This window comes from Hippoglossus stenolepis, chromosome 18, assembly GCF_022539355.2.
Source record: "Hippoglossus stenolepis isolate QCI-W04-F060 chromosome 18, HSTE1.2, whole genome shotgun sequence".
Lineage (NCBI taxonomy): Eukaryota > Metazoa > Chordata > Actinopteri > Pleuronectiformes > Pleuronectidae > Hippoglossus > Hippoglossus stenolepis.
Genome location: NC_061500.1, coordinates 691,558 through 717,611, shown reverse-complemented (window position 1 = coordinate 717,611; position 26,054 = coordinate 691,558). Strand labels below are relative to the sequence as shown.

At 43.3% G+C, this 26,054-nt stretch overlaps 2 protein-coding genes and 1 long non-coding RNA gene across 3 annotated transcripts; all 3 read left to right on the top strand.

The window, feature by feature from the left end:
* The first annotated feature begins 807 nt into the window (after nt 1-807).
* Nucleotides 808-8,892, top strand: pip5kl1 (phosphatidylinositol-4-phosphate 5-kinase-like 1). Its single transcript, XM_035184861.2, has 10 exons — nt 808-989; nt 2,296-2,504; nt 4,094-4,144; nt 4,232-4,386; nt 6,527-6,651; nt 6,998-7,032; nt 7,114-7,169; nt 7,256-7,368; nt 7,457-7,619; nt 8,350-8,892. Exons 1-10 carry the CDS (start codon nt 983-985, stop codon nt 8,792-8,794), a joined length of 1,359 nt encoding a protein of 452 aa, XP_035040752.2. The 5' UTR covers nt 808-982; the 3' UTR covers nt 8,795-8,892.
* A 7,163-nt stretch (nt 8,893-16,055) lies between these two features.
* Nucleotides 16,056-16,965, top strand: LOC124855064. The gene is made up of 2 exons (XR_007034990.1): nt 16,056-16,576; nt 16,741-16,965. It is a non-coding gene; the product is annotated as an uncharacterized LOC124855064 (long non-coding RNA).
* A 2,509-nt stretch (nt 16,966-19,474) lies between these two features.
* On the top strand, nt 19,475-22,557 carry LOC118125360. Its single transcript, XM_035183823.1, has 4 exons — nt 19,475-19,838; nt 20,552-20,606; nt 20,718-20,777; nt 21,304-22,557. The coding sequence occupies exons 1-4, from the start codon at nt 19,620-19,622 to the stop codon at nt 21,705-21,707; spliced, it is 738 nt and encodes a 245-aa protein (XP_035039714.1). The 5' UTR covers nt 19,475-19,619; the 3' UTR covers nt 21,708-22,557.
* Nucleotides 22,558-26,054: the final 3,497 nt, after the last annotated feature.

Below are 26,054 nucleotides of genomic sequence, written 5' to 3'. Positions count from 1 at the left end.
TGATTCATGTTTTATTGGCTTTCTTCAAGTTCTGTTCTTATTCTGCTGCGACACTGAACCTCAGAGTAATTCATCCTTTAAGAAATCATGCTTCTATGACTCAGGGGGTTTTCTTAGTATCCTGATACATCGGGATGTTTGATAATCATCAGAGGATGTGACCAAACTCATAGTTAAAAATAAAAATTGTTAAAAATACTAGGAATAGGTTTTATACAGACTTAATGTTAACACCCCCAACTCTGACTTCTAGCGCCTTCTGCACAAAAAATGCTCAAAACTATAACATTTATTTGATTGTATCTTAATGTTTCTTTCACTTTCTTTAAGTACATTTTATTGTTTTAACATCTTTTCCTTTCTTGATATGTTTTGTTTATAAACAAACTGTTTTAATATTATTGTTATTATTCACGTGCTCGACCAATCAGTCAGCCTCAGCTGTCAATCATGTTGTCTAAACCCATTTGTATATCATTAAATAACTCAATAAAACCTAGTTTGGTCCATGTCCCGTCTGCTAACATGGAGGAGGCAGAGTCTATGAACTACACTGCAGCCAGCCACCAGGGGGCGATTGAGACGATCTGGCTTCACTTTTGAGAGCTGTCATGTCGTCCTTCTTTATTTAAAGTCTGTGTTCGAGAAAAGAATCTGACTGATGTCCGGGGCTAAAAACATATTATATAAATCGATTATATAAATCATAAAATAGTACTTGATTCAGATGATTATTTAAAACCATTGAAAACATCATTGTGAATATTTTATTCCATTTCTGCAGATAAATCGTCCTGAATGCGATACACTGCACCTTTAAATCAGTTTGTGGAAGTCTTCCTATACACGTGATGCGCTCGCTCCTCAGACGCATCACGTGCGCTTGTGATCCGACAGGAAGCTTTTGTTTGGTGCTGATGCTGCTCAGGAGCTGCTGGTTGCCATGGAACCAGCCCTCAGCACAGATCTACACTGAGGGTCAATGAAACGTAAGTGCTGCTGAACCAGTGACGGTGTCTGGTCGGCTCCGTCGCTGCTGAGGAACCACAGCAGAAACACATTTCATCATAATAACCCTGAACCTGGATTTATTTTGCAGTTACAGGAAACACTTAAGATTATATGACATCAATGCAGAACCATTCAATAACCACGTTCACATAGACACACATATTCAGATATTAATCTGATGTCTGGATCAGACGTCATGATGTGATCTCCTGAATGTTGAGTCCATGTTAGTTACTGTGACACTAACTAATCCTAATGATGCACAAAGGGGAGAATTAACTAGAGACTAGAAATCAGTTCATGTCTCCACCAAGGCCCGACCGCTGCAACCAGTCTGCACCACATCACACACTGAGAAATATCAGTAAATATCAAGATCCATGAAATCCATGAAATCAGTTAGTGCTAATTAACATTTTATACATTACACCTTTCAAAAACCTGCTTTCAGACAGAAACAGAAAATTCAAAATTCAATTACAATTTGCATTTTGAAAAGAAGAGGCAGTGAATAAAACATCTGTTGAAAGCATTTTATAAGAATGTGTATTTAAAAGAGGAAACTGTGTTTAGTTCATTTACTTGTTCCATCTCTCACACAGTGTAAAACATCTTTTCTATGTTTATTTACTGTTTTATTCTCCCTCTCCTATAATTCAAACACGTGAACTCAGTGCAACACTTTAAATGAAGGGATGTGGTGTTTGGATGACGACCATTACACCATCAACCACAGCACAACCATGAGGCTGTTATTCCTTTGCAGGGGCAAAATGCCGAGACGGCGCCAGAAGAGGCCGATTTATCATGACGTGATACATGCAATGTTAACCAATGCAGTAACGTGTCATCCTTCATCCGGAGACGCCCTGGAGACACCCCCAACCGGCCATGCGCTTCCTGTGTGAACACGAGAATTGCACATCATTAATGTTTATTTTTGTCGACATGAATAGCTATCAGCTGTCAGTACAGCAGATTTCAGAGTCTTTGTATATTTTTTATTTATTAATTATTTACTAATGAATGTAACCTCTGGAGTGAAGGTGGGAATTTGCATTTGTGTGTGCGTGTGTGTTTGTGGGGGGGCGCCAATCTGAAATCTGGCCTAGGGCTCCAACATTACCAGGGCCGGCCCTGTCCCTTTGTGTTGGTCTCCATGGTTACCCTGTCAAAGACTCAGCCCATCGTCAGCTGTCTTTTGTCGTTGTGTTTGTCGCTGGCCTCTCTGGCCTCCTCGCTCTCACTCTGATTTGAACCCGCTCGGTACATGTTGTGTTTCAGTGCAGATGGAGATGTCGGCAGCAGGAAGCCCAGGGACCGGACGCCACCAGCACTCGGTGAAGAGGAGGAGGTGGGGGGGTCTGAGGCAGCAGTGGAAACTTCTGGGCCTTTTTGAGATCGATCAGCAGCACGAGTTCTACAGCCTGACCTGCATGATGAAGGAGGGGCTGTCGGCCGCCATTCAAAACACCAGCAACAGTGCAGCCACAGTGAGTGAGCGTCAGCATTCACCTACACATCAGTCATGATGACAGGATTATCACAGTTTGTTCAAAGACAGGGAAATACAAACAGCTTCTATGTTGACGTGTGAATCAGAAAGTTTCTGTGTTCGATTATCATCACAACTCATCTAATGTGAAGTGGTGAAGGTCAAAAGATTCAGCTTCAGTCGTCACATGAAACTGTTTTCAGACACGAACTGAACCACAGACATGTTCCTGATGTGTTCCTGACGTGTTCCTGGCGTGTTCCTGATGTGTTCCTCACGTGTTCCTGACATGTTCCTGACGTGTTCCTGATGTGTTCCTCACATGTTCCTGACATGTTCCTGACGTGTTCCTGACGTGTTCCTCACATGTTCCTGACATGTTGCTGATGTGTTCCTCACATGTTCCTGACATGTTCCTCACATGTACCTGACATGTACCCACATTCCTCACATGTTCCTCACATGTTCCTGACATGTACCTGACGTGTTCCTGACGTGTTCCTCACATGTTCCTGACATGTTGCTGACGTGTTCCTCACATGTTCCTGACATGTTCCTCACATGTACCTGACATGTACCTCACATGTTCCTCACATGTTCCTCACATGTACCTGACGTGTTCCTGACGTGTTCCTCACATGTTCCTGACATGTTCCTCACATGTACCTGACGTGTTCCTGACGTGTTCCTCACATGTTCCTGACATGTTCCTGACATGTTCCTCACATGTACCTGACGTGTTCCTCACATGTTCCTGACATGTACCTGACGTGTTCCTGACGTGTTCCTCACATGTTCCTGACATGTTCCTGACACATTCCTCACATGTACCTGACATGTTCCTGACATGTTCCTGACATGTTCCTCACATGTTCCTGACATGTTCCTGACATGTTCCTCACATGTTCCTGACATGTACCTGACGTGTTCCTGTTGTTGTGAAGAGTCGGACCCGACAACCTGCTGCTCCTGCTTCACATATTGAAAACATCTTAAATGTGACATTTGTGAAGCTTAAAAACTGATCATTTAATATAAAATAATTCTTATTGCAAAAGTTAACATTACTTCGCTGTATGTCGTCATTTTATTGTGACGTCAAGATGATGTCATTCCTAACATAACATCGTAAATGTTGTTGTGAACACGATGTCTCAGGAACCTCTCGAGAGAATTTCTTCAAAATTGGTACAAACGTTGGATTTAAGGATGAGCTGATTTGATTTTGGTGTTAAAAGGTCAAAGGTCACTGTGACCTCACCAAACTCCTCTCTTACCTCATGATCTTAAAAACACCTCAAGAGAATTCTTTCAGATTGGCAACACACGTTCACCTCATGGATTAGATGTGTGTGGTCACAGGTCAAAGGTCAGTTGAGTGACATCGTTCAGACTCCAGAGCTGAGCAGGAGCCATCGATCGTCCTGCTGCTGCTTCACAATGATCCAGTTCAACAGTCTGCTGACTCTGCATGACTGTCCGCACACGCACACGCTGCACTCAGAACATACAGCTGCTTTGTGTTGTTTACATGTGTCACTGTGTTGTAAAATATCCATTTGTCTGTCTGTGCGTCGTCCTCTGCAGACTGAGGTGTCAGACGATGATTTCAGATCAGAGGTTTCTCAGATTCACAAGGTGAGTTCATGTGTCTGTAACTAGAGCTAAGACTGTGTGTAATGATTCCACCTGGATATTCAGCTGTGTGCGTGTGTGCGTGTGCAGGACTTCACCATGCAGACGTTTGCCGGCCCGGTGTTTTCCAGCCTGCGTGGCTCGTTGGGGATGACGGAGCAGGAGTACGAGCAGTCGCTCTGCTCTGACAGCTGCTACCTGCAGTTCATCAGTAACTCCAAGAGCAAGGCCGACTTCTTCCTCACGTGAGCCACCGTGCACACACACACACACACACACACACACACACACACACACACACACACAGAAGATTCAGGTTTATTCCAACCTGTGAACGAGCCTCCTGCAACTTTCTATAGAATCAAATGATGTATCTGAGTCTGACTGTAAATAAAGATGGACGACGTGATGCTGACATTTTATCAACAATGTTCTTTCTATTTCCACCACAAGATGGCGCTCATTTCTAACAAACCTTGTGTTCTAAAGGAGCTTTTCATTGGTTAACATCATTATCAGGAATGATGTTAACCAATGAAGTTGTTGATGATGTTACATTTTCAAGTCTCATGTAGGACACGCCTCATGTAGGACACGCCTCATGTAGAACACGCCTCATGTAGGACACGCCTCATGTAGGACACGCCTCATGTAGGACACGCCTCATGTAGGACACGCCTCATGTAGGACACGCCTCATGTAGGACACGCCTCAGGTAGGACACGCCTCATGTAGGCCACACGCCTTCATGTAGGACACGCCTCATGTAGGACACGCTTCATGTAGGACATGCCTCATGTAGGACACGCCTCATGTAGGACACGCTTCATGTAGGACACGCCTCATGTAGGACACGCCTCATGTAGGACACGCCTCATGTAGGACACGCCTCATGTAGGACACGCCTCATGTAGAACACGCCTCATGTAGGACACGGCTCATGTAGGACACGCCTCATGTAGGACACGCCTCATGTAGGCCACGCTTCATGTAGGACACGCCTCATGTAGGACACGCTTCATGTAGGACATGCCTCATGTAGGACACGCCTCATGTAGGACACGCCTCATGTAGGACACGCCTCATGTAGGACACGCCTCATGTAGGACACGCCTCATGTAGGACACGCCTCATGTAGGACACGCCTCATGTAGGACACGCCTCATGTAGAACACGCCTCATGTAGAACACGCCTCATGTAGGACACGCCTCATGTAGGACACGCCTCATGTAGCCGGGACACGGCTCATGTAGGACACGCCTCATGTAGGACACGCCTCATGTAGGCCACGCCTCATGTAGGACACGCCTCATGTAGGACACGCCTCATGTAGGACACGCCTCATGTAGGACACGCCTCAGGTAGGACACGCCTCATGTAGGACACGCTTCATGTAGGACACGCCTCATGTAGGACACGCTTCATGTAGGACACGCCTCATGTAGGACACGCCTCATGTAGGACACGCTTCATGTAGGACATGCCTCATATAGAACACGCCTCATGTCTCATGTAGGACATGCCTCATGTAGGACACGCCTCATGTAGGACACGCTTCATGTAGGACATGCCTCATGTAGAACACGCCTCATGTCTCATGTAGGACACGCCTCATGTAGAACACGCCTCATGTCTCATGTAGGACACGCTTCATGTAGGACACGCCTCATGTAAGACACGCCTCATGTAGGACACGCCTCATGTAGGACACGCCTCAGGTAGGACACACCTCATGTAGGACACGCCTCATGTAAGACACGCCTCATGTAGGACACGCCATGTAAGACACGCCTCATGTAAGACACGCCTCATGTAGGACACGCCTCATGTAGAACACGCCATGAGGACACACTCATGGATGGACACGCCTCATGTAGGACACGCTTCATGTAGGACACGCCTCATGTAGGACACGCCTCATGTAGGACACACCTCAGGTAGGACACACCTCATGTAGGACACGCTTCATGTAGGAGACGCTTCATGTAGGACACGCCTCATGTAGAACACGCCTCATGTCTCATGTAGGACACGCCTCATGTAGAACACGCCTCATGTCTCATGTAGGACGCCTCATGTAGGAGACGCCTCATGTAGGAGACGCCTCATGTAGGAGACGCCTCATGTAGGAGACGCCTCATGTAGTGAATCAGAGTCTAAACTTTAAAGGTCACCACTACTTTCTGCATCTCAGGTACTTATCCAGACTGACTCATAAAGAATCTGGTTCTCAGATGTTCCTTCGACAGACAGGAATTTTAAAATAGAGCTGCCAGTCTGCTGTGTGGTAGACCTCAGAAGATCTGAAGAATAACTTTGTTTTGGAGGGTGTTGTCATGGTGATGGGACAGAGATCTATTCACTCTGTGCTTCTGAACTTCTAGAAATGATAAACGCTTCTTTTTGAAGACCCAGAACAAAAGGGAAATCAAATTCCTTCTGTCCAACCTGAAGATCTACATGGAACATCTGAGGAGGTACCCCCATTCCCTGCTGGTCAAGTTCCTAGGTACACACACACACACACATTTGTACTTCTATCTTAGTGAGGACACTCACTGGCGAAACACATTCCCTAGCCCCTGACTCTAACCATCCAAACTAAATGTAGAACCCTAACCCTAAAATCATGAGTAATGAGTAACTCCTCTGGTCCCTGAGTCTGATGAAGTGAATCTGACTGTGTCGTCCCACTCAGCTGAAAAAGTACAAATGTTTGATATATTGTTGATGCTGATGCATCAATTTGTGAGTTTCTGTTTTATCTTCATCCACAAGACTGAGTTTTCATTTGAAAACTCATAACTGCTGCTGAACGAACAGAATGTCTGAAAAGGTCTCTCTGTTTGTTCCAGGTGTTCACAGGATCAAAGTCCCTCACAGACGCAAGGTGCACGTCACATTTGATCTGTTTCCACAGTAACAGCAACAACAATATTAATAATAACTGTAAATCTTTTTCTCTTTGCAGAAATACTTCATCGTCATGCAAAGTGTGTTTTATCCAGATGATCGGATCAATGCCAGGTGGGTTCCTGTAGCTGCAGGGTCTAGAAACACAGAGACTCAGTGCAGCCTCTGGATGTGGGTTGTTGTGTGTTTTGTGTTACCAGGTACGACATCAAAGGCTGTGAGGTGAGTCGCTGGACGGAGCCTGCACCGGAGGGGAGCCAGATCATTGTGGTTCTCAAAGATCTGAACTTCGAAGAGCAGCACATCACACTTGGTAAATGACCATGTGAGAGGAACCACGTGCAGACACAAACAAGTCTCATGCTTTCTGAGATGTAGTGTGTGTGTGTGTGTGTCTGCAGACCGGCAGCGTCCATGGCTCCTGCGGCAGGTGGAGGTCGACACACACTTCCTGCGGCGGCTCAACGTGTTGGACTACAGCCTCCTCCTGGCCCATCAGCCCTTACAGAACGACGAGCGCCACCAGAGTCTCTCCTTCGCCACGCTCATCGTGAGAACCAAGAAGTGAGAGGGGGAGAGGGAGAGAGAGACAGACAGACAGACAGGGGGAGAGGGAGGGAGACAGACAGAGAGGAGACAGAGGGGACAGACAGAGGGAGAGAGGGGGGGGAGAGGGAGGGGAGACAGACAGAGGGGAGACAGACAGACAGAGGGGGAGGGGGAGACAGACAGAGGGGGAGAGACGGAGACAGAGGGAGGGGGAGACAGACAGAGGGGGAGACAGACAGACAGAGGGGGAGGGGGAGACAGACAGAGGGGAGACAGACAGAGGAGGGGAGACAGACAGAGGGGAGGGAGACAGACAGACAGGGGAGGGGGAGACAGACAGAGGGGGAGACGGAGACAGAGGAGGGGAGACAGACAGAGGGGAGACGGAGACAGAGGGAGGGGAGACAGACAGACAGAGGGGGAGACAGACAGAGGGGAGACGGAGACAGAGGGAGGGGGAGACGGAGACAGACAGAGGGGGAGACAGACAGAGGGGAGACAGACAGAGGGAGACAGACAGAGGGGGAGACAGACAGAGGGGGAGACGGAGACAGACAGAGGGGGAGACGGAGACAGAGGGAGGGGGAGACGGAGACAGACAGACAGAGAGAAACCTTCAAATGGAACAGAAAGTTGTGTGATTGATGCTGAGAACTGTGCACGTATTTAACAACCTGTTCGCACCTTCACCCTAGAAACAGGAAGTCGTTCCCATCATCACCATCTTTCTCTCCCGTCACCTCAGATCTGTGAACCCCGGCTCCAGCCCGGTGCAGGCGGGCGCGGCTGCCGTCCCAGGCGAAGTCCCGCAGGACGACTCCATCTTGCTTTTATCTGAGTGGGACGGACGATGTTTGAAGTCTGCACAAGCAAGAGAAGCATCGAGCAGTAGCACGCTTCACACCTGCCCAGAGGCTGCTGGGCCAGGCAGCGATGCCACCGAGCTCCCGGACTTCAGGGCCCAAAACCGACGTTTGCTCCCCAACCTGAAGAATCCTCTGCACGTCATCGACGGGCCCGAACAGCGCTACTTCATCGGCATCATTGACATTTTCACGGTTTACAGTTTTAAGAAGAGGCTGGAGCATTTGTGGAAGAGGCTGAGACACCCGGGCCGCTCCTTCTCCACCGTCAGTCCACAGAAGTACTGCGTCCGGCTCTGTCAGTGGGTTCAGGACCACACCAAGTAGTCTGTGATTCTCTTACTGAGGCAGCTCTGACCTGATTGATGCAGCTTTAATGATACATGCTTGAGCCTCGTGTCTGCAGAGAATGTAACCTGTGGATAAAGGATGTGTAAGAGATGAGCTGTTTGTCCTGTATCCTTTTCCTCTGATGTGTCACTGCTTCACGCAGACGTCTCCTCCACAGAGACTCAAAGGTTTTACTCCACGTTTATCTTCAGGCTACATCACATTACTACGATTGAGTTTGAAATCTCCTCTGCTCCAGAGAGTAGGAGTCAGAATGGAGAAGTTAGGAAACGCTGCTGGTCCAGTTTCAGTCTGAAACTCTGTGTAGAACACAACATGGAGGATCATTCACATGTGTTAATTCTGTCTTTTACAAACCGTTAACATGGAGGAGACCAGATTCATAACTGGGAAAATCATGATCAGCTGCGTTCGGATGGTTCAGTGTTACTACACTAAGTTACAACACTTTATAAAACACTATGGACAAACTACAATATATCACAACACTATATGAACAACGAGGTTCAATTCAAGATGCAGGACGTGGTTAAACAGGGATCATTTGCAATGGATTATGGGATGTTTGGTTCCTTCACTCTAAAATGAATGAATCTTGTACCTTTCACGTTTTTCTGTTTTCAAATCGATCTCGTAGCCGGTTCCAGGATCAAAACTGTTTTCATCAGGATTTTTATGAAACGTGTGATGGAAATCTGGAAATACAAGAGTATTATGTGATTCCCCGAAGCAACTCTTACCAACAGCTGTGCTGGTCAACGCTGCCCCTCTTCACCGACCTATGTTTTAAACATTCAGTGTGGGTGCAGCAGGTGGATGGTCCGGTTCTGGGACTCTCTTGCAGTGACTGGCATGAATCCACGTTGTCCTTTCAGCGACCTTCACTGCCGTGTGGGTTGTTAACAGGATCTGGAACGGTCCTGTCCAGCGTCTGTGTCGCCAACTTTTCCGTCTTAGGTCTTTCACTACCACCCAGTCGCCGGGCTTCAGGTCATGAAGGGGTCCAGTCGCCGGGGGAGGGAGTGCGTCTTTAACCTGTTTGTGGATGGCAGATAAAGCAGAAGAGAGATTTGAACAATAAAACAACATTTCATCATCACAGAGAGTTGTTGAGGGCAATTGCCTTTTAACAGGTTCAATGCCCGTGTTAGCTGGACGTCCGAACAGAATCTCATATGGACTCAATCCATATTTTGATCTTATTCTCATTCTCATCTGCATGAGAACCAGTGGGAGAGCCTTAGTCCATGACGATCCAGTTTCCTCACAGCATTTAGCCAGTTTGTTTTTTAGTGTGCCGTTTTCTCTTTCCACCGCTCCACCACTGGCTGGCTGGTAGGCACAATGTTGTCTCAATGCCCAAATACTTATTTGTTTTAATTTCCGCACTAACAAATGGAGTTCCGTTGTCACTGCTGATTTTACTTGGGATTCCCCATCTGGGAATAAGTTCAGTGACCAACGCTTTAGCTACGGCACCTGTGTCTTGTTTAGAGGTGGGGAAAACTTCAACCCATTTAGAAAACATGTCAACTACAACCAAGCAATACCTTCACTTGGTGTTAGTTCAATGAAATCCATCTGTAGACGGTTTGTCAGGTGGAGGATGTGCAGCTTGTGGGCCTGCATTCCTCTACCAATGTTGCTTGTAGCACAAATGATGCATACATGACAACATTTCTGAGAGTAGCTAGAAAACCCCTTTGTGAACCAGTGTTGTGAAATTGCAGCCAACATTGATCCTTTTGAAACATGATTCATGCCAATGCGTTAACTTTGCATAATAGGGAAACAGATATTTTGGCAGACAAGGTCATCAGGGTCCACCCACACCCCATCTGTGTACGTGCAGCCACATCTCCTCCAAAGTGCACGCTCATCTGCTGTGGCTCTAAGTTGGAGTTCCTGCAGGTCAGCCGTGGGGGGGCCGACCTGTCAGAGAATGTGTGAGGCAGGAAGTGGCTGACGAGCAGCTGCTTTCGCTTCTGCATCCGCTCCGGCCTTACCTTGTGACACTGGGTCATTATTAGAAGTGTGAGCATCACATTTACATACTGCAACCTGTCTGGGGAGGAGGACAGCATCAAGCATCTGGGACACTAGAGCACGATGTGCAATTGGCTTGCCTGATGATGTAAGGAATTCTCTGTGTTTCCAAATCGTGCCAAAATCATGTACTACACCAAATGCATATCTACTGTCAGTGTAGAGATTCACCGTTTTCCCTTCAGCCAACTTGCTTCACTGAGAGCAGTGAGCTCTGCTGCGTGTGCAGACAGAAGCAGGAAGTGGTCGTGTGATCAATGTGTCATGTGCTGTTACCACAGAGAAACACACTTGATTCGCTCCTGTGTCTGAATTGCGAGACGCTGATCCACAAACAGTTCAGTGTCTGGATTCTGCAGTGGTGTTTCCTGTAAGTCTGGTCTGGGGAAACACACTTCAGTTACTGTTACCACACAGTTGTGTTGTTCACCATCTCCTTCTGTTGGAAGAAGAGTAGCTGGGTTTAGAACATTACATCATTTCACAGTGATGTTAGACATTTCCAACAGAGCAGCACGATGACGAAGCCAGCGTGCAGCCGACAGATGAGATGTCTTTGTTCCAACTAACTCATAGACACAGCATGTGGGACCAGCAGGGTGGGGGGGAGTATCCTACTAAACCCCTGGATGCCTTCTCAGCCTTCTCTGCAGCTGCTCCAGCTCTGAGACAAGTAGGCCGGCCTGCAGCCACAGGTCTCTGTTTGCTGCCATGTTCTGGGAGTAGCACTGATGTCATGTAGCCCCCCCCCCTTCTCGTCAACTGCCTGTGTGAAAGGTCGTCAGGGTTCAGTAGTCCTAAGGTCGGGGTCGATTGTAAGGTCAGTTTCAAGTCAGTGAAAGCTTTCTCTGTGTCATCAGTCCATGTCACCTCACTATATGCTTGTAGGCCTCGCCCGTGTGCGATTGCGCTGAGGGCTCCTCGAGGACGGCATAGTTAGGAAGAAATGATCTACAATAAAAACACACTCCCAGGAATGACATGACTTGTTTCTTTGTGACAGGTTTTGGAATATTTTGAATTGCTGTTACTCTCTGAGGGGGGGGGATTTGCCCTCCGCTGTGATCACATGCCCTAAAAATGAAACTTGTTCTTTTACAAACTGCAGTTTTTCCGGCTTGCCTTATGTCCTTCTGCAGCTGGATGTTTTAATTTGAGCCACAGAATCCTTTTCACATTGTTCTTTAGTTGGAGCACAAATCATTAAATCGTCAACATATTGTAAAAGTGCACTTCCTGGTGTTATCTCTAATGAGCTCAAGCTTTCTCTTAGTGCCTGGTTGTAAATGGTCGGTGATTCACAATAGCCCTGACACAGGCGTGTGAATCTATAACTGTCTCTGTTGAACTCAAATGCAAACCAGTATTGTCTGTCTTCATCAATTTGAACGCTGAAGAATGCATTTGGCAGATCAACAACAGAGAACCAGTTACTATCCGGCAGAACTTGGGAAAGGATCGTTTAAGGATTTGGAACCGACGGAGTACTGCGGCGTTGACAACTTTCAAATCTTGATCAAATCGCCACTCATCAGGTTGTGATTCATCACGAACTTTCTTTACCGGAAAAATCGGAGTGTGCACCGGTGAATCCTTGCAAGGAACAATCCCACCTGCCCTCAATAGAGAGTTGAGAACTGGGGTAATACCATCGATGGCTTCCTGTCTCAGTGGATATTGTGATTGATGTGGTCTGTAGTCAGATTTTGGTTTGATGACTACAGGTTTCATGTTTCGAATTAAACCCACATCATGATTACCTTGAGCCCAAAGTGTCTTAGGGACATCCTGTAGAGCTGGGTGTGTTTCTGAAATGTTGTTTGTATCATGTAAATGTGCATGTGCATATTGGGCGTCTGTGTGTGTGTCTGGTACCAGTTGAACAGTTCTGAATCTGTGAACAACAGATGTAAATCGTTTTCTATACACTTTCAAAAATGGATTCTACTGAACCACAGGATCTGATGTCTTTTCCCAAACGTCAGCATTGACACATTTTTTTATCCACGGTCCCAAGTCTTGCCATTCATCATTTTTGTGTTTCGACAGTGAGACAGACATGTGGGTGTGAATCAGGAACGTCAAAACAGGAAGCAGCCTCTGAACATCTGCGAAGGAACTGAGAGGGTGACTTATTTTCTGGCTTTACAGAATTACAAAATTACAGAAACAGCAAATCTATGTTCATTCCAGAAAATACAACTTAGTGTTAACTTCTCTCACACACAACTTTCTCTAAACCATCTTTTCTCAAATCCTGCATCTCTCCCTTGGTGTTTGAGTGCAGTGCAGTGTAAATCTTCTGGATGCAGATACTGGTGTCTGTTCTTAGTGTGACTGAATGTGCCTTATCCACTAGATCAGTGTTGATGGATGTGACAACAGATGAACTCCACTCCACTTCCACTCATACGCATATAACAATGAATCAGCATTACACTTAATGCACGTGTAAATCTGTGGTGGATCCAGATCAGCCGTTCGGACCACTACGACTCCTGATGGGGTGGAAACCAGAGAAATGCCCAAAAGACACATTACATCTCTTCCCATCAAATTAATTGGACAACATGAGGATAGCAAAAATGAACACTTGAATTTTCCTGTGCCACTATCGCTACATATTAAGGGAGTCGTGAATTTTTCAACCACGGTGCTTCCTGAAGCACCCACAGATCTAACAACTCGTCCACTCATTTTAGGATGTGTGTCAAACATATCACTCTTGATGGCTGAATGTGTTGCTCCTGAATCTACAAGGAATCGAATCTCTTTCCCTAGCACTGTGAGTGAGTGCGTTGGCATATGAACACAAGCATCTGATTGATACTTAACATATGTTTCTATCAGTAGTTTGTCTTTCTTTTCTAAAAAATCAATTACTTCTGTGATAAGTGTTTGTGTTGGTGTGGTGCATTCACCCTCCAGATGTGTGAGGTGTTCCTCACGGTCTCGTTCTGTGTCCAAAGATGCTGGTTCCTCCCTCTCCTCCATCCCAGCCTCGGTTCCATCAGACTTGTAAAGTTAATGTTTCCTCGGACAATCTCTGCCCAATGTCCCTTCTCTCCACAGAGAAAACAAATGTCCGGATCAACACTCCACATTCGGTCTCCCCTCCTTCCTTGAAATCCTCCTCTATTCCGTCCGCGCCCTCGGCCTCTAGAGCACCCGCGAGGTGTACCTGTGAACATGGTCAGTGTGGCCTTATGCAGATCAGTCTCTCTTTTGTCTTTCTTCTTCTTTTCTCTGATTAGCTTCTCCGCATGAACTGCATGTGCTTCTATCAAGCTGAGTTTTCCAGAGTCCCACTGGATGCATGTGTGTTTTAACAGGCTGGCAACATCAAGTCTTAGGCCGTTTATGAAACTATTTCTCAGGTGGGCTTCCCATGGTGTTATGTCTGGTATGTTAATGTCAGCAGGTGGAGCCAACCCACTGTGAGTGTTGTGAGCTTCGGTTAAGCGAGTCAAGTAGTTGTGAACTGACTCATCTTCTTCTTGTTTACACGCTGAAATCTTTGTCCATTCGCACTGGGAATGCAGCTTCAGTGCGTCTACACAGATTATTAATGGCATTCATATACACTGCGTTATCCCAGTCTGGATGTACCATCCTAAGGTCTTGTTGTGGATATCCTCCTGCTATCTTTGCCCATCCATTACCCATTTTAGCCATAAGCAATCGTCTCAGTTCAAAGCTTGTGGGGCGGAATTCTCTGCAGAAGACGAGCAGCTCCTCTGCAAACTTCACTCCCCCTGCATTTGATGGGGAAGGGAGGTGACTCATTGCTGCTTGGATGTCGCTGGTTGTCCACGGCCTGTGAACAAGTATGGCAAGTCCATGTGGTCCTGCCACTTCAACCATCGGGAGGCACAAAACATTGTGGGCCGGATCCTGTCCCGGTCCGTGTTGTCTGCCTCATCTGGTGTGAGGTGGAGAAAGGCGTTGCGGTTCTGGAATGTTTTATGGTGGAGGAGGTGGTGGAGCTTGGGCTCCGGCCTGTGGAACATCCGTTGTGGTGCAGCTTGGGGTTGGTCTGGTTGTCGTCTTCTTGGCGGGACAGAGTCGAGGTCGGAAACCTGCATTTTGACACACTGAGACACTTGTGAGGAGTTATCTGTCCCTGCCAGTGTTTGTTTTTTGTCCCTACGTTGCGCTTCTTCTAACCAAATTCCACATCCCTTCCAATCTGCCTGAAATGTATGTTTTCCTTTCTGGCCTGACTTACTTTTTCTTTCTCCTCCAGCTTCAGTCTCAGCTGTTTTATTGTCTTATACTAAAACTCCCCCCCTCTGGAAACCCACATTCTGTCATCCACACTCGTACCTGGCTTAGTGCTGTGTCACCATAGTTCCTTCGCATGAAGTTCATATTAGGACTACTCAGATCAGTTCCATTATCCAAATCATCACATTTTTCTTTACTGTTACTTTTACCCATATTTAAAAAAATTATGTTAAGTTTTAGTTACCTTAAGTCTTTAATTAATCTCCAAAACGCTTTCGTAAGGAGCAAATAGGAAACTCAGTAATATTAATATCCTCAAAATATTGTAATATCCCCTATATGATATAACCAATAGTAATTTCTCAATTCGTCTCTTTAATACACCTTCAAATATCCTGCCTGACCAACATGAATCATAGTGCCCTAAAGACGTTCTCTCTTTGGGTGAGTTGCCTGACACAATGCAAATACAACTCAGCATCATGTCCAGGAGAGAGAGGACTCTAAACACAGGAACCTGATTCACATGTGTTTCTTTTGGAGATAAGCAGACATACATTCAGTTCTGTGGAGAGTAAATAAAAAGGGTCTGACAGTTTCCAGGTCATACACAGTTCAGACCATAAAACAGTCCAGGTCATAAAGTATTTGGACAGGTTGTATATGTATCCAGATACAGATCATGAAACTTACTTTTCAACTATAACATAGGTTTCAGCCACACTTAGTTATTTTTTCTACTACACTTTTTTGGCCCTGTAATGTTTACGTGGCTTGTTTGTTTAAATTCTACAATAAAATATTATTTAAGTGCTTTTACTTCAAAATGCTGTGTGTTATTTAATCTGCTACTTGAAGTTTGTTGGTAATTATAAATCATCATTTTGATAAGTAATTTGTATCATTCACGCCAAGTAATATTTACTACCCTTCTGTATCGACTGCACGACCCGACACACGGAAGGAAAGTTCACTTTGGTAACTGAGTGAAATTCAAAACCTCTTCCTGCTCAGCCAGTGACGTCAGAGGACAGTTAGTGTCCTTTCACACAGTAGGTGAGACACTGACCAGAGCAGCAGCACTGACCCGGGAGGACAGACAGCACTGACCCGGGAGGACAGACAGCACTGACCCAGGAGGACAGACAGCACTGACCCAGGAGGACAGACAGCACTGACCCCGGAGGACAGACAGCACTGACCCAGGAGGACAGACAGCACTGACCCCGGAGGACAGACAGCACTGCCCCGGGAGGACAGACAGCACTGACCCAGGAGGACAGACAGCACTGACCCAGGAGGACAGACAGCACTGACCCGGGAGGACAGACAGCACCTGACCCCGGAGGACAGACAGCACTGACCCCGGAGGACAGACAGCACTGACCCAGGAGGACAGACAGTACCGACCCAGGAGGACAGACAGCACCTGGATGCTTTTATAACTCATTTGATGAGACAGTTCGTGGATGTGAAGCCACTGGAGTAGGTTTTATGCTTAATTTACTTTGTACATTCATGTTAGCTCATCTGCTAAAGTCAGTGTGTGAGTAGGCCACAGACTACTTTGCTAGCATTAGCTTAGCTTGCTCGCTCTCTACCCATTGTGAATGTATATGCACTTATACGATGTTCTGTCTCTCGAACAGAAACATATCAAAGGGAGAAGAGACGTCATCATCCGCTGCTTAATGGAGCAACATGGAGCGTCTGGAGAGGAACTGGAGAGGAACTGGGGAGGAACTGGAGAGGAACTGGGGAGGAACTGGAGAGGAACTGGGGAGGAACTGGAGAGGAACTGGAGAGGAACTGGAGAGGAACGGCCAGGTCCATCTGTGATGATTATTCTGACCATAATAAAAACCTAAGACTTACTCTTATCTCCGGACAAATACTTTATAGGCAAACCACTCATATCCCTTTGTGTGGTTTAAAAATGTTCTTTTTATTAATTTGCATTCTTCAATTAGATATTTACTACAATTGACATTTAAGATACAGTACCAATCAAAAAGTTGCCTAACAACTATTTGATTGGTATAGTCAATAGTTAAAAACAGTCCATAGTCCATAGTCTTCTAAGTTCTGATTTCAAATGTTTTTGACATCATTTCAGCAAGGAAGCCAAAGAGGACGTCTCTCATCATGACTTTAAGATCTGCAGGAAATGCAGCACAGGAAGGCCACAACCCCCCCGACCACGTCGGTCATCACAAGGGAAAACAGGTTCTGGATGACTGTCGCAAATGTCGACCTTTTGCTCAAAGGCCTAAGAACCGAATTTGTTGGGAATTAACTTACTGCATTTCTATTCTGTATTTCTTACAAAGCTATTGCACTTTACAGTGATACTTCATTGAAAATGGAATCTCTGCAGATGTACACATTTGTCTGTTTAGTCAGACTGTCTGAGTGATTTTCTGAAAGCTCTTGAAATTGTTAAAAAGTTTTTGTTATGGCAGTGGTTACAAAATATGCAAGCATTGCAGGCTAGCTGAAATATACATACTTAAAGGCCTTAAAGGGTTAGTTTGGATTATTTGATGTGTGATTGTATGAGGTCCTTATCGATAGTCAGTGGATTCGCTGGAGAAACAGCATGAAAGCTAAGCAATGATGTGCCACGTTCAGCAAGTTCAAAGACCAACTAAACGCCTTCGGAGAAATCACGTATTTTTCTTTGTGTTATTGTGACTTTGGGAATCAACTGTCCCTAAAACACTGAAGTCACACAATAACACAAACAAACTAAGGATCTAGGCTGGCACCTTTTTTAAATGTCTAAAATGCGTTTGTTGCTGACCCCACCCAGAGCAGGTCATTACTTGGCTCCTGTGCCGGTGCCCGTCTCTGCTCCTTCTGACTGGCGATGTGCTGACCGCCATCTACTGCAGCTAATACACTGACTACAGAGAAGAACCTCAGCCACACATGGAATAATCCTATCAAACTGTTTCAGAGGTCAAATGCATCAGAAAGGTCACATGTCCTATTTGAAAATGTTTTAGTCTGACTAAGTGTTTCAAATGAAAGTCTGTTTTAATGCCCACCAGATTGTATGTGTAAAGAGCAACTTCTTACATCAGTGTTGAAGGGGGAATACGAGCTGCTGTTTCTGTAAAAACATCTGTTATTTCATGTTTTATAGAAGTCTTACGTTAAAACAATCGTATTGGCAAAAGTAGCTCATGTTAAAAATGCAATAAATCCATAGTATAATAGTGCTGTAAAGTATATCAAATAATATGTAAATATTACTCAGAAATGTCTGGATATAAAGTAAATAAAAGTTAGTTAATTTAAATATTTTCAAAATTAGATACAAACTTAGTTTAAGTACAATTTACTAGCAAAATGTGAGTATATTTTATACCTAAGGGTTAAAATTGCCAGTAAAATCTACTTAAGTATTGTTTAACTACCAAGTCTTAATAGTAAGTAAACTTTACTTGAGGATTTCTCCAGTAAAAATTACAAAGAATTTCTGAGTGAGAATTGTTACCTAGCTTCTGCTAAGGAAATGTCACTCCAAACTTTTTTCAGTGTACAAACGTCAAGAAGAAAATGAATTTACGTCCTGACCCAGTTCTAAGAGTGTTTCCCTTCATATCTTCCCAGTGGCTAAAACTCAAACAGCCAGTGTCCTGTGATATGATGAAAACTACCCCCCCCCCCTCACATATAATTAAAACCACAGCAGAAGTGTGTGTGTGTCCATCTGCTCCAGATTCCTCTCAGTCTTGTAGATGTGAAGATGTTTCTCTTTGAGTCGAGCTTCCACCACAACCACATTCCATCTGCTTTGGTCGAGCAGGATTACGCAGACACTACTCAAATGATTTCTTACCACCACAGAGGTTTATGTTCATCCCTGTTGGTTGATTGCTTGGTTTATTATTTATATGCAAAACAACAAAGTTGTTACACATCTGGAATGGATCTTGATGACGAGGACCGGTCTTGACCAGTGTGATTTTCAGCGGAGGGCTGAGCTCGTCTGTGTCTCAGTTTTACATTAGGATGATGTCAGTGTCAGTGTTGTGTTTACAGCTTGTTGCTATGAATTGGCAAAAAAAACTTTGCCCAAACTCATCTCTGTCTCGGATCTCTTCTTGATTTGTCCACAAAGTCAAAACTTTCCCAACAGCACTGTAATAACACAACATACTGTATTTGTCCTGCATCAGGAAAACCGATCAGAGATCTCCAGATATAATTCCACTCCACACAAATGTTTTGACGAGTTAAATGTGTTTTGGGTTCTGGGATTTTCTATGACATCAGATTTATTTTTAGTTCAGCGATTGGAATGTAATGATAATGCACGAGAGGCGTCTCCACAGTCACATGATTTGTTCACAAACCCAGTCACTGCTCCTCCTCCTCCTCTCTCCCTCCACACACATGGACAGATGAGGCAACTCCACAGAGGACCGAGGTGTAGGCGGCTGCTGATATATGACTGCATCTATCATGATTATAAAGAGCAGCCTGTTCACAGCTGCCTGGAGAGAGACCTGCTGCTGCCATGGCACATAAACTGAAGGTGCTGCCAGCTGAGGCCTCCTGCGGGGAGCAGGAGATGGGTATTGGCTCGGACGAGCCCGTGTGCATCCTCATCGAACACTGCCGGGACATGAAGCAACAGGAAACGCGCCTCAGGCTCATCACCCTGCTGCTGTTCCTCTGCTGTTCAGCACTTTACATCTTCACCATCTGTGCTGAGCTAAGGAAAAGAGAACAACAAGTGAGTTCCTGAACTTCTTCCTCATGTGCATAGTTTTCTCTGAGAGTTTTGTCTCTGATCCAGGGAGGATGTGAAACCCACTGAGAGATTATTCTGAAATATGAGGACAAGTAAACGAACTGAACAAAGTCAGAATGTTTCCCAGAGAGGCGAAGCGTGCTGTGACCTATAAAACTTCACCCTGAGTAAAGTCTAGTTTTAGAAACACTAAGATGCAACCTGAGCTCTTATCCAAACATCATCCTCGTTCATTTGACTTTCTCTCTGCTGTAAAGACACGTTCACGTTTCTCTCATGAACGAGCAGCTGAACGTTTCTCTGTCATTCAGCTGGATTCGATCAAATCTGTTGAGCAACTTGGTCTCCTCCTGTTCTGCCTGTGACCCTGACCCTCATGACAGCATTGATTCACTTCTCCTGTTTGCACAGATAACTCTCAGCTCTCTGCGTGATCTGTGTCCATAGTTCAGGAAAAACATCACCAACCAAAAACACCAAAGCTCAACAGAACATGAGAAACGTGTCTCGATGGATCGGATTTGACTTAGATTGAACTGCACTTTGGTGTTTTGTGAGGAGTCTGTGTTTCCTATTCTGATTTGAATCTTTAGCAAACTTTAATTCTTCTTCTGTTCTTATGTTAATTCATCGCTCAGTGTTTAGAAAGCTGCAGTTTACTAATTTATTATAAATGTGTTCTGCTCTGTTTTTAGAGCTCAGGTGAGCAAAGGGCAGCCGCCCCCCTTCAGCAGAGCCTGCACGCTGCAGGTACGCCCCTTCACTTCATCTTTTATCAAATACATGGATTTAAGTATTTTGAACCGATTTCATATTGCATTTAATCTTATGTTGTATCGTCATGTTTGTGCTGCATGACAGTGAACCAGTCGCTGGTCAACGTCCCATCTGCAGAAAAGAAAAGATTCAACATTCAACTCAGTAAGTTTTTCTCTTTAAATATCACATATGATGTGTTTCACTGTTTCTTTCCTCTGGAGTGTTATAAAGGTTATGTAAAAGTTTAAAAGCTCAAACTCTGTAGTAAAGTTAGAGAAGATACTGACGCTCCTGAGGCGGCTGGTTGGGCGTTAGGGAGCGTTGGCCACTTTCACTACTCTTTAAAATGTGTTAATAATCTAAATGTTGAGGTCACAACTGACTTCGTAAAACTGGGAACCTCCACAACCACATTGCACAACAAGCGAGGGTGATTCACCATCATGTGAAGGTTCAGTGAAGATCTGCCTGCACGTAGAGACCAGATGTAAGAGACGTGATGAATTACTGCACCACTCACATATTCAAAGATCTGTGAGACAACTGTATCTGAACAACCGCTGTCACCAGATTATGAACATTCAGCCACCAGGGGGCGATGGAGATGTTTTTGCTTCACTTTCGGAGCCGTCGTGTCGACAGCTGTGTCAAACGCTGAATGATTTTCTGTTTCTTCCTCGTCCTGCAGGTTGTATATTTGAAAAGACCAAGACTGAGGGGAAGCAGCTCTTGTGGGTTCCGAACTTTTCCTCAGATAATCAAGACAACAATAAGACAAAAGCCATCGTTATTCCTGAGGACGGCGTCTACTTCATCTACATAGGGACTTCCTTGAGTTGTCGCAATGATTTGGGAGCTGCATCGTTCAACGAGTTCCATCTGAGGCTGTCCCGATGGAGCCAATCTTACATCAAGCACACGACCCTCGCCGAGTCCCAGGACGGACTCATGTGTCCTCCGGTGGGGTTCAGGAGCGTGTACGTGGGACAGCTCTTTGACCTTTCGGAGGGAGATCACGTGAGCGTGTGGATTGAAGCTGGCTACGAACTGATCGAAAAGTCCACATTTGGGGCTTATCGTGTGGAGAGTTAAGGTTTCTGCTCATTGATTCAGGCTTTGTAATGTATTTGTTTAAATGTTTTATATATTAGAAATACTTTTTGGTTATTTATCACCAATCATTAATAAGCTTTGTATGTTTTACAGTAACTTGAGGCTTTAAAATGACTGGCTGGGAAGATTTCAACAGAATAATTAACACATGTTAACTAAATGTTAAACTAACTTACTGAGTCTATTTAACAGCAGTTTTACATTAACTCTGATCATTACTATCATTAATTCTGGTGAAAAGAATGTGTGGAAAAATGTGAAAATGATCTTATAGCACCAGCAGGCACTGAGTAAACATGAATATATAAATATAAATATGATAGAAAGATGTGACTGCATGGGGTCATTCAGTTTATTGACATAACTTTGATATTGTTGAACAAGATTATTGTATTATGTCTTAGGATTTTATTACTACTATGTTTTATTGTATTTTTCTGCATGAACAAACTTGATTTGATACATGACACTACAACTGGATCTTTTAAATTCACATAAGAGACAAATTATTATGTGTTTGATTCCAAAGATGAAAGGATGTATCACTAATTTCACCAAACGTGATTTGAGTTGAACACAACAGGAAGTTTAATATGTTGAACATGTCAAACTTATATTAACAATATACAAAGAAAAAATCTAGAAGAAACTGTGAAAATTTTGACTTCCCACAATATTATCACATATATTATGTGTATTTCAGGTTCGGTGAAGTGTAAAGTGAAAACTAGGGAATATAAAGATTACTTATCGTTCATCACATCAGACAGAAAAAGTGCTTTTTGTTCAAATAAGTTGTTTTTCATTCAATTAAATAATTCAAACTGGATATTTTTATTGTTGTTGTTTTTCTACACTGGGATTTCTTCATCAGCATTTGATCTGTTGCTGGGTCACACAGATGCTGTGGCTCAGGAGGTCGAGCGGGTCGTCCACTGGTCATAATGCAGGTGGTTTGAGCCCCGGCTCCTTCAGGCTGAATGTCAAAGATACTGAACCTGACACGGTCCCTGATGGCTGAGCCGTCGTTAAGTGGGGTTCGCTTGTAAAATGTGTTTAAGAACAACTTCAACCTCCTTTGTTCAATGTGCGTTTATTAAACCTCTCTACCTGAAGTCAACTTTGTTTTAGGAAGTTTTTATTTCTGTGCATCAGTGTAAACCGACAGCTGAAGGTTACGTCTCAATTCAAAAACTCATGACACAGGACGTTATAAATACAGTTTAAGATCTTAGAGGTTAGTGAGAGAATGTAGCTGCGAAGTCGGTTCCGTTTAAAGCAACACTGTGTAACTTTACTAAGCAACAGCGCCCTCTGCAGCCAGTGGTGATTCTTAGGTAAAACGTGGCCTGAATCCCGCTGGAGGTCAGAACCACTGTCCATAGAGGCGAACTAAGCCTTTGGCCGGGGCGGCGAAATGTGTGAGGAACGTGCCAATCACGCAGCACCTGCAGCCGCCTCTTTCCCCGCCTCTTTCCCCGCCTCCCGCCCCCAGCTGTCAAGAGCCAGCGGTCGATTCCATTTAACTTTATTTAACTTCATCAGAAATTTTCTTTGAGATAGAAAACAAATCCCTTAAGAGGATACTGCAGCGTCTCTACACGACCCAGATTATCTGATATAAAAAGAGACGACTATTGAAGCGCTCTGTTAAATTATATAATCAGTGTTGTGCATGTTCATATTTTTTGCGAACGCTGAACTGAACAAATCAGTTTACAAATGATGAACGTGAGCAGCTTTTTATTTAGTCATCATCGTACAGGCCATCATGTGAACCCCCACTCACTCAGAGACACGCAGTGAGATCACAGCTCCTGAAGCAGCCGCCAGTGACTCTGTAGAAGTGAAACACAGAGTTCCTCTGGTCTCAGCTGCTTCAGGATCAGAGCAGAAGCTGGTTTGTACCGAGCTGGAGTTTCTGTGTCCTCCTCCACTCGGCTTCACTGGAACTAATACACACTCATCACTAGTTCTCAGGACCTGATCAGCACAGGAAGTCACTGAGTGTTGGTTTGATTCCAGTTTATCAGACTCATTGAAACATCATGGAAATGACTCGTCAACAGTTTCAGTCCAACACGAGACGCTCAGTCAGGACTCAGTGTTAGAATGAGCGACACGCAGACACGATCCGACTCCATCGACTCAGAACCAAACACACGACCGGACGTTTGTCATCGACATCATAACCATCCCAATACAAAACGGGACTAAGTTGTGTATAGGAGAGATTTGCACTGGTATTAGTTAGTTTGAGGAGCTGAAATTGGATTATATAAAATAGTTATATGTGCTAGATGCACTAGATCACTCGCACTTTGTGTGTCAGGCATATTAGCGTTTGTGTGTTGTTGCTGCTGGTACGATGCCTCAGCCTGTTTTTATATCATGAAATAACTAAATAAAACCAAAAGGTTCAGAAACACTTGAACAAACATCAGTGAGATAAGAACGACCTGAAATGACAGAAACATCTTTACAAACATTTATTTAACGTCTACTTTGATTCTTTAGTTTGGTTCATGTCCCATCTGCTAACATGGAGGAGGAGGGTTTATACTGCAGCCAGCCACCAGGTGGCGATAGAGCTGATTTGGTTTTACCTGATGGAGCTCAATCAATCAATCAATCAATCAATCAAATTGTATTTGTATAGCCCATATTCACAAATCACAATTTGTCTCATAGGCTTTAACAGGGTGAGACGTCCTCTGGCCTTCGCCCTAGCTGTCATGGTGTTGATCTTTATTTATAGGCTGCATGACGGTGACTTCACTGTATTCATAGAAACAGAGAGAATCCCCGGTCGTCCAGATAAAGACCTGGCGACGCCTACCACGCCCGAGTTCTAAAAGTGACCGTGGATGTGATCTCCCTTCAGGAACCACACGGTGAATCACAGAGGCCTTACTCACCCGCCCCCGGATCTCCTGCTGAGAATAAACAGCTCGACGTTTCTTCATTGCATCATAACGCTCACATGGGCAGGGAGCAGAGTGATGACATCATATAAACAGATTCATTCACTGCCTCCAAGTGCTTCACAAATAAAATACACGCAAGTAAAAATACATAAAAACTAATAAAGATAGGCAAAAGAATCAGCATGACCCACATTAGAATAATAAAAACAGGAAATGGGTCAAATCGGTGAATGTTTGATAAAAGCTGTGATTCAAAGAAAGATACCGACTCAGTTTGTCTTCAGGTTGTTCTAGGATCTCTTTAGGGATCTTATATTAAAGTAATCTTATATTAAAGTAAGCTTATATTAAAGTAATCTTATATTAAAGTAATCTTATATTAAAGTAAACTTATATTAAAGTAAATCTTATATTAAAGTAAATCTTATATTAAAGTAAACTTATATTAAAGTAATCTTATATTAAAGTAAATCTTATATTAAAGTAAACTTATATTAAAGTAAACTTATATTAAAGTAATCTTATATTAAAGTAAACTTATATTAAAGTAAACTTATATTAAAGTAAACTTATATTAAAGTAAACTTATATTAAAGTAAATCTTATATTAAAGTAATCTTATATTAAAGTAAATCTTATATTAAAGTAAACTTATATTAAAGTGAATCTTATATTAAAGTAAACTTATATTAAAGTAAACTTATATTAAAGTAAATCTTATATTAAAGTAATCTTATATTAAAGTAAACTTATATTAAAGTAAATCTTATATTAAAGTAAACTTATATTAAAGTAAACTTATATTAAAGTAAATCTTATATTAAAGTAAACTTATATTAAAGTAAATCTTATATTAAAGTAAACTTATATTAAAGTAAACTTATATTAAAGTAAATCTTATATTAAAGTAAACTTATATTAAAGTAAATCTTATATTAAAGTAAACTTATATTAAAGTAAACTTATATTAAAGTAAATCTTATATTAAAGTAATCTTATATTAAAGTAAACTTATATTAAAGTAAACTTATATTAAAGTAAATCTTATATTAAAGTAAATCTTATATTAAAGTAAACTTATATTAAAGTAAATCTTATATTAAAGTGAATCTTATATTAAAGTAAATCTTATATTAAAGTAAATCTTATATTAAAGTAAACTTATATTAAAGTAAACTTATATTAAAGTAAATCTTATATTAAAGTAAACTTATATTAAAGTAAATCTTATATTAAAGTAATCTTATATTAAAGTAAACTTATAAAAGTAAATCTTATATTAAAGTAAACTTATATTAAAGTAAATCTTATATTAAAGTAATCTTATATTAAAGTAAACTTATATTAAAGTAAACTTATATTAAAGTAAACTTATATTAAAGTAAACTTATATTAAAGT